The sequence below is a fragment of the Exserohilum turcica genome (genome assembly GCF_000359705.1).
Source record: "Exserohilum turcica Et28A unplaced genomic scaffold SETTUscaffold_7, whole genome shotgun sequence".
Classification (NCBI taxonomy): domain Eukaryota; kingdom Fungi; phylum Ascomycota; class Dothideomycetes; order Pleosporales; family Pleosporaceae; genus Exserohilum; species Exserohilum turcicum.
The window spans coordinates 1,660,306-1,673,519 of NW_007360288.1; the positions used below are offsets into that span (position 1 = coordinate 1,660,306).

General features: G+C 54.0%; 6 protein-coding genes across 6 annotated transcripts; 4 read left to right on the forward strand and 2 right to left on the reverse strand.

Annotated features, from left to right (window-relative positions):
- Positions 1–560: 560 nt before the first annotated feature.
- Positions 561–3,212, reverse strand: SETTUDRAFT_142296 (uncharacterized protein; the record flags this gene model as incomplete). Its single annotated transcript, XM_008032306.1, has 4 exons — positions 561–847; positions 899–1,726; positions 1,779–3,017; positions 3,069–3,212. The coding sequence occupies 4 exons, from the start codon at positions 3,210–3,212 to the stop codon at positions 719–721; spliced, it is 2,340 nt and encodes a 779-aa protein (XP_008030497.1). The 3' UTR covers positions 561–718.
- A 179-nt stretch (positions 3,213–3,391) lies between these two features.
- SETTUDRAFT_142300 (uncharacterized protein) lies at positions 3,392–5,310 on the forward strand (the record flags this gene model as incomplete). The annotated part of the gene is made up of 4 exons (XM_008032307.1): positions 3,392–3,581; positions 3,641–3,907; positions 3,956–5,066; positions 5,120–5,310. The coding sequence occupies 4 exons, from the start codon at positions 3,392–3,394 to the stop codon at positions 5,274–5,276; spliced, it is 1,725 nt and encodes a 574-aa protein (XP_008030498.1). The 3' UTR covers positions 5,277–5,310.
- A 274-nt stretch (positions 5,311–5,584) lies between these two features.
- Positions 5,585–7,154, forward strand: SETTUDRAFT_122526 (uncharacterized protein). The gene is made up of 4 exons (XM_008032308.1): positions 5,585–5,961; positions 6,011–6,127; positions 6,299–6,817; positions 6,867–7,154. The coding sequence occupies exons 1-4, from the start codon at positions 5,899–5,901 to the stop codon at positions 6,936–6,938; spliced, it is 771 nt and encodes a 256-aa protein (XP_008030499.1). The 5' UTR covers positions 5,585–5,898; the 3' UTR covers positions 6,939–7,154.
- A 537-nt stretch (positions 7,155–7,691) lies between these two features.
- Positions 7,692–9,059, forward strand: SETTUDRAFT_157068 (uncharacterized protein; the record flags this gene model as incomplete). The annotated part of the gene is made up of 3 exons (XM_008032309.1): positions 7,692–7,757; positions 7,820–8,240; positions 8,293–9,059. The coding sequence occupies 3 exons, from the start codon at positions 7,692–7,694 to the stop codon at positions 9,057–9,059; spliced, it is 1,254 nt and encodes a 417-aa protein (XP_008030500.1).
- Positions 9,060–9,327: 268 nt separating this feature from the next.
- Positions 9,328–9,703, reverse strand: SETTUDRAFT_23469 (uncharacterized protein; the record flags this gene model as incomplete). The annotated part of the gene is made up of 3 exons (XM_008031880.1): positions 9,328–9,355; positions 9,406–9,508; positions 9,559–9,703. 3 exons carry the CDS (start codon positions 9,701–9,703, stop codon positions 9,328–9,330), a joined length of 276 nt encoding a protein of 91 aa, XP_008030071.1.
- A 555-nt stretch (positions 9,704–10,258) lies between these two features.
- SETTUDRAFT_98049 (uncharacterized protein) lies at positions 10,259–12,738 on the forward strand (the record flags this gene model as incomplete). The annotated part of the gene is made up of 7 exons (XM_008032310.1): positions 10,259–10,340; positions 10,390–10,407; positions 10,474–10,550; positions 10,612–10,678; positions 10,732–11,234; positions 11,274–12,610; positions 12,678–12,738. The coding sequence occupies 7 exons, from the start codon at positions 10,259–10,261 to the stop codon at positions 12,736–12,738; spliced, it is 2,145 nt and encodes a 714-aa protein (XP_008030501.1).
- Positions 12,739–13,214: the final 476 nt, after the last annotated feature.

Below are 13,214 nucleotides of genomic sequence, written 5' to 3' on the forward strand. Positions count from 1 at the left end.
GGTTTCGTGGATAGAGTAGCGCGCAGCCCCGAGTTTATGAATCGTGCTGCGCGTGCCGCACAAGAAGTGGAGTCCGGGGTAGCTCTGAGCATCGTACCTCGGCCCGCCCAAACCTACGTACCTTAACTTACACGCCTCTGCCATGTCATGAGCCGACGGCAGCGTCGGAGCACATCAAACTACGGGTTTGTGGAATTCCCATCCAAGTGGATACAGGTAATAGCGCCCGGCTTATTTGTGTGTCTTGCATTCATGCCATGTGCTCTGGATCCATGCTGGTCCTGACGCCTGGGTAGCCCCTCGTGCCCGCTAACCTTAACTACACCCCTCTGTCACATGCCAGAGCCATTGCCCTAGACAAAAGTCATAGCCGAGTCTTGCCAACCCCATCAGCATCAGCATTTCCCAGACTGCTCTCACCATCCATGTCAAACCCTCCCGTTTTCGTGCTTACACCCTCGGACATTTCACAATATACCCACCACGCCATGAGGCCATAGACATGATTAGTAATATACGAGTCGTTTGACAGCTATCTACGAAACTACAATACACATGTTCGTACTAACACCATGGCGACCGGACAGCCAACCAACTGACTCACTGGTGAGAAGAATATACCGTAGCCTACTTACTTGAAATTCCCATGGCAGACAGCCAAGAGCGTACGACCAAATGCAGCCAACTTCCTGCGAGAGGGGTGCATGTGAGAAGACTTCTAGTCCTCCTCGATTTCGCCTTCCTCACTTCCACTACGGAGTGCACGATCTTCCTCTTCCTTCTTGGTCGATGCTTCCGGCACAGGCGTTTTCGACTTGCGCTCAGCCCGAGGCGAGTAACGCGCACGCTGATACGTCAGTAACCGTCTATTGCCTCTTGGGTGCTTCACTTTACGTACCTTGGTCTCGCGGTCGCGCCTGCTCGAACTCTCGTCGCTGTCGCGGCGGCGACGAGTCGACGAGGTACGGCCACCACTGTCACCATAGTCAAGCTGACTGACCGTCACCTCGCGTGGATCGGCTCTACTAACGTAAGATCGTTCACGCTCCACTTCACGCTCGCGGCGTTCACGGCCATAGTGATCTCCAAGAGGGCTTCGGCGAGAGCGTTCGTATCGGTCATCATCACGGCGGTCGCGGCGTGGGAGAGGGGACAGGCCAGTGCTGTCGCTGTTTCTGTAGCGCGCCTCCCTATCTTGAACGGCTCGGCGACGTTCTGCAGCGTACGGGTCATGTTCAGGTGAGCGAGTACGTGTACGATGACGGCGATGAGAGTCAGAATGCCCGTTGCGATACTCACGGTCTCGGTCACGCCTGTCCCTATCACGATCGCGATCATCGCGCCTGCTGCGGTCGCGACGATCACTTTCCTTGTCTTTCAATCGCGAAATAAACTTGTCGAATGCCAGCTCGCGTAGGGAATCTGATTTCAGTGCGCGGTACTCGTCTGTCTTCTCAACACGGGGACGTACCACTTCCCAGTCGTCTGTAACCGACACTGGCGGATCAAGGTGCTTGATGACAGAGCGGAGCTTGTCTACAGCATAGCGTTCGTTCGACTCCTCGTCCCGTCGCTCCTCCTCCTCGCGCTTCTTCACCTTTGCAAGAACGTAGTTGTAGATGCTGTGCATGGACTGTTCGTCAATATCAGCGGTGCGAGCATCTTTTCGCATGACACTTAGGAACTCTTCCACAGGGGTTGATGTGGTAACCTCGAAGCGTTGTTGCTAGTAGCAGAGTTAGCAATGAATTGTGCTTTTGATGCTGAGGTAACCTTACTTCTAGTACGTCCAGAGCTCGTCGGCGTAGAGTACGGAACTTGCTCTCCTCCTCCTCGAGAGCATCGCGGAACAGATCAAGCGGCGAAGACCCGCTTTGGCCAAGCATTGCAGTGTAACGGGAATCATCCTGGATCGTGTTGTGCATCTCCTTCCATTTGGTGCCAGCGCGCAGTACGCCCTTGTGCCTGAGCTCATCCAGCAGCGATATAAAGGCATCGCGGTTCTTACGCTCGGCACGGTGCTTGATACGTCGCTCAGCCTGAACTCGGTCGTTGTGCTCGCGCTGAAGCTGTCGGATATGCTTCTCAAACTGATTGAGCACATCAATGCGAGTCAGAGTCTGGAACTTTTCGCTCTTGAACTCATCGTTGCGTTCCAGTTTCTCCTCGGCCGTCTGCCAGCGAGTAAAGGGCTCCAGATCCAGCTCCTGTAGCAGTACCAGGACTTCGTCGAGCGCGGACCGCCTGCTTTCTGCCTCTTCTTCCTCGTGCGCCTTCTTGAGCGAGATGATGTATTCCTCGAACAGCGCCCTCCGCTCGTTGTCATCCTTGGCTGAGCGGAAGATGGTTTCGTCTTCAATAATGGGGAGTGCAGTCCTCCAGCGGGTGTAGTACTTGATCTCCGGGTGCGAGCGAAGCATGGCGGTAAAGTCAGCGCGCAGCTTCGCCTGGCGGTCCTGCTCCTTATGCTTCTCTTGGGCGCGCAAATCTTCACAGTACTTCTTAAAGGCCTCCTCACGCTTCTCTGGCTCCGATATGGCGCGCCAGTTGGGATCGTGGATACCAGCGCGTACAGCCTGCTGCCAGCCCCAGTCGGGCTGCACCTTGATCTGCTTAAGCACCTTGATGAAAGCAGCCTCGGCCTCTTGAGGGGTAGAGAACTGGAGCTCATTGCCCGTTGTGAAGTTGATGCTAGGGCGGTCGCCGGCAAAGGCAGACTCGCGATCGCGATCGCGATCGCGGTCTCGGTCATCGCGGCGGTCATGACGGTCGGGGCGATACTCGTCGCGTTCCGGGCGCCTGTTGTCGTACGAGGGCGCATTCGAGGGTGGGCCGCCCGCCCAGCCAGAAGGGCCCACTGGAGGAGGACGCTGAGGCGGCTGGTTCTGCCTATTCTGGTCGATCTTCTGCTGAACCGCGTCGGGTATGCTCCACGTTGTCTGTTTCGTCTCAATGTGCGCAAAGTACCGCCTATTCTCTGTCCAGTGGGCTGCCCAGCCGGTGCCGGGAAGCGCGCGCTACTTTTTGTTAGCAACAGATGCGTCATGGGGCCACTGGGGGCGTCTTACCTCTACTTCGTCCTTCAAGTCATCGGGCTTCTCCCACGTCGTAAGCTTCGTGATGGTGTTATAGTAGTACTCGCGGCCATCGGGCGTCTTTGCGGTCGTCCAAGTCGAGCTTGACGGCGGCATTGGGGGTGGATAGCCGTTCATTGCGCTGGTGATGGTGGTAAAGTCGCGCTGGTGTGCAGAAGACTTGTCGTTGAGCGGGTACGAGAGGAAGAAGCTGTGGAACTTCTTGGCGCACGGACGTTTTGACTAGCGCGGATGTTAGCCCCCCTAGTTCAGGCACCGGGTTCACGTGCACTTTCGCTGTTCACTCTGACTTCGCCATGGCTGCAGGTACGGCCGAAGCGCAACCGCGCACAAGTCTTGACTTTGCCGAAAGCTCCGTTCTTGAAGCTGTCGTCCCTGCAAAGTCTGAGGTCGACATCAAGGGCGCAATCGAGTCGTGGGATGGAGTGGCAGACGACGATGGCTCCATATTACCATTCCTGTCCCAGCGCCAAGTGCTTCTCCTCGGTACGTTCTCAGCAAGTCACCGGTGCCTGCATGTCTCTTACTCATGCATAGGCTTCTAGATGAACTGCTGGCTGTGTATGTTGTTTTTCGAGCACCGCTGTTGGAAGATGCCACCCTAAAGGCGTACCTTGCAAGATTGGTAGTCAATGTAGAAGCATTCGCCTTCAGCACGGCTCCGCCACCCGAGCAAGACCCCAAATCCGGATCCATGAAGGAACTTATTTACTCTGGTACGATCAAGCCAACTGACGAGCCGACTATTGTGAATCATGTTGAGGGGGACGATGCCCACACTTTTGTCATCTGGAAGGTAGACATCTTTATTGGTAAGACCTACAAAATTATCAGATTTTCACAGGCCTAATGCAGAGTAGCCCGTCCTCAAGGAAGGTTCCACAAGCCTGCAGTTTACTTCCAGCCTGTGGCTTCCTTCAAGCCCGCCGAAAGGCCAGAGCACGATGCGCTGGAAGACGACTATCTCCCGAGTCGCATGCCCACACCACTGAATCTGCTCCAGTCGTTTGAAAATGACCCTGCTCTCGTTGGTATCCACCCCCGGCTGTCGTCTATGCGCATCAACAAAGTTACTCTGAGTGCTCCTGTTGCGCGAGAAATGGTCCGCCCTATCCAGAATGGCCAGAAACCCATATTCAGGGTGCTGCCGCCGTTAATTTGGAGGATACGATATTCCAGACTCCATGCGCCACTCAGTGATCTGTCATTGATCGCTTCCCTGGATCTTGAAGTCGCGCAATTCGCTACATACAACGTTAACGTTAAGAAAGTCGACTTGACATTACACGGAGGCAAGGTCAAAGAGTTGAGCGAACAGCAAGACGCGGAAGTCAGCCACAGACCCGGTAATCAATTGACCTATCTGTACAAAATCACACCGGATCTCGCCCCTGATGGGACTCCAGCACTTGGGGCCAAGGGCCACTATCTGACTCTGACTGTTGAGGCCAAAGTCACCATGGCTAGCGATTGCCGACCAGACATTGCTATCGAATGGAAAACACCCGTCGATTTCACATCTGAACAGATGTCTGCTCATGCCAAGGCATCCCAACGTCTCAGCGGCTCTACGATGCAAACGACAAACACGGCTAACCCTGATGCCCTTCCTGGTGTTGATGCTCAGGAGCCGCATGAGCATGGTCATTCGAACAAGGACGTAAATGTCACACTCACAGTGTCCGGGCCGCCCAGCGTGCGCGTTGGTGATATCTTCACATGGGATGTTTTCATCGTCAACCGATCCGACAAGACGCGGAGGCTAGCAATCTTGGTTATTGTGAAGCGACCAAGAGATATTGAGAAGCACGTGTCTCGTCCGTCTACGTCGTCGGCAGTCGTTCCTCGCATCGACAGGCGAGAGCTTCTTGCGACGGCGGTTACCGATGAGAATGTCGTCTATGCCAAGCAGAAGAGTGCGAAGACAGAGGCGGCAGACCTGGTCTGCTTGGCAACCGACATCCGCGTAGGGTGAGTTGAGGCCAGCTGGATGCGTATAGAACAGGGATGCTGACTGCATATAGGCAACTCTCACCAGGTTCCTGCTATACGGCAGATCTCAAGTTTCTCGCACTTGCTGCGGGCGTATTGTCTGTGGAAGCCATACGTGTGGTCGATCTTGTGACGAATGAGACTGTAGATATCCGCGACTTGCCCAGCATTGTTGCTGTGGCGCCATGAGCAGAGCCTAGAGGAGAATATACCCAGATGACCCTTTGCAAGTGCTGTCGGGCTTCAAGAGACTGTAGATTGTTGCTTGTTCTGGAAGCGCCTCCACATCAGACTCCAACCCTACACCTACTTCTGACGTTCGTGGGGCCGCCTCTCTCTCCCCCTTTGTAGAAAGCTAGCCGACGTATCCGAGCGGGCACACACCATGAAGTTGCTTTGCGCGAACAGATGCCACCACATGAGACGCGCGTACTGCAATGTTAGGATAGCCTTGGGCGATGTGAGCCCGCAGCTGCGCCGGACGTGGGCTGATGCCAGTTGACGCGCGCTGCTTGCTTGATGTGTGAAACCCGTCGTCATTGGTCCCGGTCCGTGAAACCCTCCCGCCACTGCACCCCAAGACCAGGCTGCGTCAACCCCAGGCGACACCTTCTACACCTCAGAGACAGCGCCTCTGCTTCCAGAGAGATATCCGACGACTGCCCTCTGGCACTGCGCACGCCAGCCCTGGACAGATAGGGCCACTTATCGCCACACACGGACCTTCCACCTGCGTTTCAGCAACGTCATCGGGCGCGGTCTTGGAGCAACGCTACACGCACGTCTTTTTTGCAGGACCCATACCTTCACCATGAACAGCACCAGACACAGACTGCTTTACCAGCTAAACAGCCGCTGGGTCTACGGAAAGATCGTAAGCGACACGCCCACCGCCGGCCCGAGAGTCTGCTAATCGCCGCCAGCCGCTCCTCCATTCGATTGTCTTCCTCTTGCAAATGGCTGCAGTGAGTCTGCTTACGCGCAAGTACAACCAGTACTATGCGGCGCGGCCAGTCCTCACCACCATGATCACCAACGCCGTATGTGCCATCCCCTTTTCGTCGCAAAGCCTGCGCACACCACAGGCCTCGTATCGCATGCGCCCGCCCCCCCCCCCCCCCCCCGAACCAAACCATGGTTGCGTTGACGTCTGCGCCAATGCCGATTACGTATGCAACATATATGCAGAGCAGGTGCTGATATTGGGCCAGGTGTTGGGTGGTATTGCGGACACAGTGGCCCAGACGCTGACTGCCGTGCGAGAGCGCGCAGTTCGCAAGAAGGGCGGCCCAGGCAAGGATGACTTCCTGGCGATTGAAATTCACGACCTCGACAGACGCAACCCGCTCAACGACAACGATCTCATTCCCGACTCGAAGAAACTGCCGCCGCCCTTTGACTTTGAGCGCACCACGAGGTTCATGTCGTACGGTTTCCTCATGTCGCCGATCCAACACAGGTGGTTCAGGTTCCTGTCTGCAACTTTTCCCGTTACGAAAACTGCGACATGGCTGCCAGCGTTGAAGCGCGTTGCTTTTGACCAGTTCCTGTTTGCCCCAGCTGGTCTGGCAGCCTTCTTCACCTTCATGACGGTGGCCGAAGGTGGCGGCAAGCGGGCTGTGCAGCGCAAGTTCCAGGACGTCTATGTGCCCTCGCTCAAGGCCAACTACATGGTCTGGCCAGCAGTGCAAATCATCAACTTCCGCATCATGCCCATCCAGTACCAGATTGTAAGTGTCCTGGCCCTGCTCGGGTTGTACTTGACTAAGACTCCGCCAGCCTTTTGTGTCCAGCGTCGGTATTGCCTGGACTGCCTACCTTTCCTTGACCAACTCGGCCGACGAAGCGTAAAGCTATCCTGCTACAAAAAACGAATTCGCTTGTACACGTGTTCTGGATACACATTGAGTAGATCACAGCGATCTTTGGTTGATTTTCCTTTTGAGCTATTTGCGCGTCTACACCTTGAATGGGCATTTGTACGGCGTCCGGTCTTTCGGGTTTCTGTTCAGTCGCTGCGGTTTGTCGTACAATTCCAATCAGACCAGAATGAAATACTATTATCGTTAAACGCTACGCTCAGCCGATCACGGCAATTGCAAATGGTTATGCAGACTGCAGTCGGTGCCGTCGAGCTGCTCTCCGGGTGCTGAAGAAGATGGTCGATATGCAAGCTCTTGTAGCTCCCGACACCAACCGTCACTCTCGGCCGCGGGGGGGCCGTGGGGCTTAACCCACGCACCCTGACCGGCACAGGCTCAGCAAAAGCGTTTCATCTTAGCTAATTTGTCTTGGTGTTGGTCACGCCAAGTTGCTTTTTTATGGTTCGATAAGGAGCAAGAAGCTGTGCATGCATGAGGAACCTGTGGACTGACTGCCCCGCTACCCCCCACCAAGCCTCCCTATGACGACCTAAGGCCCAACAACAAACACGAAGCACCACTTGCGCTTCTTTTTCTCCCTCAATCCCCACCTTTGAGTGTAAGCAAGGCCCTCGTTCAAGTGCAAATACACCATTGCACGCATTGACAAGCAACAGCTTGAGCATTGAAGAGCTTTCTACTAAACGCGTGCCATCACAGTACACACACCATACCCCCCATCATGTCTCTCTCCAACAAGCTATCGATCGCCGACGTCGACCTCAAGGACAAGCGCGTCCTGATCCGAGTAAGCTAGATCTCAGATACTCAGCACAACACACATGTCCAAGCTGACAATCGAGCCTGTAGGTCGACTTCAACGTCCCTCTGGATGCCGACAAGAAGATCACCAACAACCAGCGCATTGTCGGTGCCCTTCCCACGATCAAGTACGCAATCGAAAATGGTGCCAAGGCAGTGGTCCTCATGTCGCACCTCGGCCGGCCTGACGGTAAGCCCAACGCAAAGTACAGTCTCAAGCCGGTTGTTCCCGAACTCGAGAAGCTTCTCGGCAAGAGCGTCACCTTCACCGATGACTGCGTCGGCAAGTCGGTAGAGGACACCGTCAACGGTGCTAGCGGTGGCCAGGTCATCCTGTTGGAGAACCTGCGCTTCCACGCCGAGGAGGAGGGCAGCTACAAGGACGATGAGGGCAAGAAGCAGAAGGTGGACAAGAGCAAGGTTGAGGAGTTCAGGAAGGGCTTGACTGCTCTGGGTGATGTCTACATCAGTGAGTGGTACCATGGCTTCTTTGGGGAATGCACCAGGCTAATCATCCACAGACGACGCTTTCGGTACTGCCCACCGCGCACACAGCTCCATGGTCGGCGTCGACCTCCCACAAAAGGCTTCTGGCTTCCTTGTCAAGAAGGAGCTCGACTACTTTGCCCAAGCGCTTGAGTCGCCCAAGCGACCTTTCCTCGCCATCCTTGGTGGTGCGAAGGTCTCTGACAAGATCCAGTTGATTGACAACCTGCTTGGCAAGGTCAACAGCCTGATCATCTGCGGAGGCATGTCCTTTACCTTCAAGAAGACTCTCGAGGGCGTCAAGATTGGTAACAGCTTGTTCGACGAGGCTGGCAGCAAGACGGTCAAGGACCTTGTTGAGAAGGCGAAGAAGAACAACGTCAAGATTGTTCTGCCTGTCGACTACATCACCGCCGACAAGTTTGACAAGGATGCCAATGTTGGCTATGCTGAGGACAAGGACGGCATCCCCGACGGCTGGATGGGTCTCGACTGCGGAGAGAAGTCGATCAAGCTGTACCAGGAAGCCATTGACGAGGCGCAAACCATCCTCTGGAACGGCCCTGCTGGTGTGTTCGAGTTTGACAAGTTCGCCAAGGGCACCAAGGCGACACTCGACAGTGCCGTCGCTGCTGCACAGAGCGGCAAGATTGTCATCATTGGTGGTGGTGACACTGCTACTGTTGCGGCCAAATACGGTGTAGAGGACAAGCTCTCGCATGTCTCGACCGGAGGTGGTGCGTCGCTCGAGCTGCTTGAGGGCAAGGACCTGCCCGGTGTCTCGGCCCTGTCGAGTAAGTAAACCAGTCACATAAAAACGGTGAATGATGGCTCAAGGCGAGAGAAGGTATATCGTCCAAGTTATGATTGTGTAGCTATAGCTCTTTCTGGTTCCAATGCTTGTGAACCATGCTGCAATGAATGTCCTTGACTGTGCAGCTCTAGACACGCGTGATGCTTTTGAAAATATGCCCCGACGACTCTAGCCCTATCATACCACAAATTATATCGAATGTCATGGCCGCATCCCGGTGGGGTGCTATCGTTTCGTCTTGTCGCAGTGGTGTCGCTCATTTGCCAAGCTTCTTCAGCTCCTCCCTGTACAAGGTCAGCTTCGGGCTTCTCATGGCCAGCCGTATCATTCTCACCTCAGCTGTACAGCAAACTCATCATTTGTGTCATCATCGTCCCAGCTCTCCTCCCAGAGGTGTGTGTTGCCGTTGGGGATTTGCGTCTCCTCTTCTGTCCAGTCTACACAGCCGTTAGCTCGAGTCGCGACCGACTTGTCCGAAAAAGCTTACCCTCTACGGGAAAGTCCTCAAACTCGTCGTCCTCCTCTAATTGTGTGGCGGCCTTCTTCTCGGGCGCAAGCGGTTGCTCGCCGTTCTTGGAGTCGCCGACGACGGCCTTCTTCATGTCGTTGCTTCCTTGTGCTGAGCCGGACATTACGAATGCTTTTTTGGGGGCGAACAGGAAGTATCTTGTTGTAGCTGAACGGATGACGATGGGGTTGCGCGGTCTTGTGCTTCGGTCGGTGTGGTGGTCGTGCGGCTCCAACGCGGGCGATTGTCCGCAGAGCTTAGCGCGACATCACGTGCCCATGGAAGCTGGTCCGCGGGGTGCTGGCATCCCCGTGTCACAGCTTGGCCCCGGGGACGATCTTATCAGAGGTAACTAGGCCGTCTACTGATTTTCCATTAACGACCCCTGCATCCTCGTATGTACTAGGGCAAACCCGCGCGTTGCACCGGAAAGCGAACAGCTGTGAGCCCTGCTAGCGAAGATGACGTACTGCGTTTAGCCCCGAAACGTCCGACGCAACTATAGGCGTATTGTCCGAGTGGACTAGGTTACAAGATTCCGCAAGACTATACTGGGGCGTTCGCCGTTCCGCCAGCATCTGCAGTAGACGGCACCTTTTCCCTTCACCTTACTCTGCCTTCTTCTCTTTCTATCTTTTTGTGGTGAGGCTCGCCTTGCCTCCCGTCCTTTTGATTCAACATGTTCAAAGTCGGTGGTTGGCTCAAGAGCCATACGCCAGGGCATGCAAAGAGCCTGGACTCTTTGGATGAGCTTGCACAGAGTAGGTATTGTAGCGTTCATGATCAAATGCATTTACTGACACACGATAGTACAGGATGCGATGAGTGGTATGAAGTCTCTAGACCGCCGATCCGAGCAGTGTCGCACACGGAGCTAACGGCACGCGAGCATAGCTGTTACCTACATTATGGCCGACGATATCGAAACCGCCGAAGAATATCTTAACAAGGGCAATTCACCTTTCCACCAGGTGCGCATTCATCTCTAGGCTGCAGCCAAAAGGGAGTGGGGTTGGGGCTTACGTGAGATAGCTAGGAGCGGGAGTATGCGTCTTCATAAGAGCAACATTAGGTTTCGAGCCGGAAATCGTTCGCGAAGGTCATTTAGATACCCGCTATGGTATCACTGACCTAGGCTGACATGTAGCGTAGCTGCCAACGCCTTGTACATAGCCGAGAACTCGGCCTACGAACAACAGCGACGTGCTAGCAAAGATCCCAGCTCGCATCGGTCGCCCATATATCCTCCAGGCACTGAATACGCGGTATGCATGGCCGAGGCACAATTAATGAGTGCTGTGGTCGGCGTGCTCAACGAGAGCTTGACGGAGGCCGTTAAGAGTTTCTACAAGTTGAGGAAAGCATACATTGCACTGGAAGCTGTGATGGAGAACGAGAAGAACTTTCTCAAGGAGAGGAGTACCAGCAGTATCAGCTCGTCAGGGTCCCGTGGCTCTGGCAATGCATCTGCTGCAGCGTCAAACTCTAGTCCCAAACAGACTACGACGGTCACTGGACCGGAGTCAAAGAAAGGCACCAAAGATGGCGATGATGACGAATTCGAATTCGTGGATGCCGCAGAAGACCGACCAAACGATGCGACACCTCCAGAGTACGCCGGTCACTTGAACGTCAATGCTGACAAAGATGCTTCAGTGGCAGTGGACAACGCTCAGAAGAATGTTGATATCAAGTCGAGTTCGGGAACGGCTCTCCGCACAGGAAGAGCAAAGTCGTCCTCTACGGCGAATGCCATTGCATATTTTGAGCAGCTCACGTTGAGCGATGACGGCGTGGATATTTCCACGTTTAGTGATCACCCGGTGGATGTCTTCGTTATTTCTGGATCCAACTTTTGCTTCGGAATGTTGCTGCTCATGCTCTCATTCATACCGCCTTCTTTTGCCTCCTTGCTGAAGATTGTCGGTTTCAAGGGGGACAGGGAGCGAGGTATGAAGATGCTTTGGCAGGCCACCAAGTTTCACAATATCCACGGCGCCATGGCTGGTGTGGTGCTTATGGGATACTTGAATGGTATCACAAACTTTTGTGACATTCTCCCCACCAAGGGCGAGGGCTCCTACCCCAAGGAGAAGTGCGTGGCTTTGCTTCGCTACATGCGCGAAAGATACCCTAAAAGCCATCTCTGGCTCCTTGAAGAGTCGCGAATGTTGGCATCGGAGAAAGAGCTAGAGAAATCTGTGCAATTCATGGCTACTGCGGGCGACTCAAAGCTCAAGCAGCTTAAGGCTTTGAGCTGGTTCGAACGCAGCCTCAACAACATGTATATGCATGACTATCAGGCCGCTGCCGCTGGTTTTGAAAAGTGCATTACCTTGAACAACTGGAGTCATGGACTGTACTACCACATCATAGCCTCATCCTACGTCGAGCTCTACCGACGAAATAAGACAACCGACCCGACGGAAGCAAAAGAATACGGGAAGAAAGCCGAAGAGTACTTCAAGAAAGTCGTCCCCAATACAGGCAAGAAGAAGTTCATGGCTCGCCAACTGCCGTTTGACGTGTTCGTTGCCCGCAAGGTGCAGAAGTGGGAGGCTCGCGCAAAAGAATGGAAGTGCGATCTGGTGGATGCAATCGGCGTGTCACCTTTGGAAGAGATGATATTTTTCTGGAACGGCTACAAACGAATGCGAGACGACCACCTTGAAGTTTCACTTGCCAACTTGGCCTGGAGCGAATCGCCGGCCAATCCACACTGGGGCAAGGAAGACGTGGACGAAAAGAGCATCCTCCATGTCCTCCGCGCAGCCACTCTGCGGAACATGAACAAGCCAGCCGAAGCCAAGGCCATTCTGGAAAAGGAGGTGCTGCCCGTCGACCGCACGCTTCTTAATGGAAACTTTCGAGACAACTGGACGGCACCGTGCGCACGCTACGAAATGGCCGCCAACATCTGGCGCGAGGCAGATGCTGACAGTCGCCCCGAAGAACACCCCCAGCTGCTGGTCCAATGCAAGGACTGGCTGGAAGAAGTGACCAAGTGGGGCGGCTACGATCTAGACGTAAGGTACGTTTTTTCTTCTCTCCGGTGACGTCAATGACATCATCACACAATACTAACGCTTCTGGACTAGAATCGGAATGAAGATTACGAGTGCCAAGGAGACGCTGAGGAAATACGGAATTCAATGTTAGACGTGTGTTTTGTTTATTGTTTGTTGGCATGGTGTGGGGGGGGGAAAGGAAAGTTTTCCAACAAGACTTTTCTTCACCCCTGTTGATATAGCGGGTGTGCAAAGTACATATTCGACAAAGCAGTGTACATGCTGGGTAAATAAGGAGAATATAGAGACATTACATTTAGATTGGTTTGAATGAATATATACGCACGTGATGTGTACCGTGGCAAAATGAAGGGCTTGTTCCGTTCAGTTTTTTTTCTTTACGGATTACGGATAAATAGTGTCTGGGCTGATGGAGGGTTTTTTTTTCTGTCCTTATATGAATACTTGGAAAAACTTACACTACACTGCAAGGTAGTAGTAATAGTGCACTAGAAGAGATTAACCTGAAACCTGGTCTATCCCTCGTCATGGCGTGTCGTTGTCGTTGTCGTTATGTTGTGTCAGTAAAGAAGGCCATGTATTTATTCACATGTCTGTTTTCCTTGT

Coding starts and splice junctions, on each gene's coding strand:
- SETTUDRAFT_122526 (XM_008032308.1), top strand. CDS start 5,899: ATGAACAGCACCAGACACAGACTGCTTTACCAGCTAAACAGCCGCTGG. Junction 6,128..6,298: donor CCACCATGATCACCAACGCC/GTATGTGCCATC, acceptor ATATTGGGCCAG/GTGTTGGGTGGTATTGCGGA. Junction 6,818..6,866: donor TGCCCATCCAGTACCAGATT/GTAAGTGTCCTG, acceptor AGACTCCGCCAG/CCTTTTGTGTCCAGCGTCGG.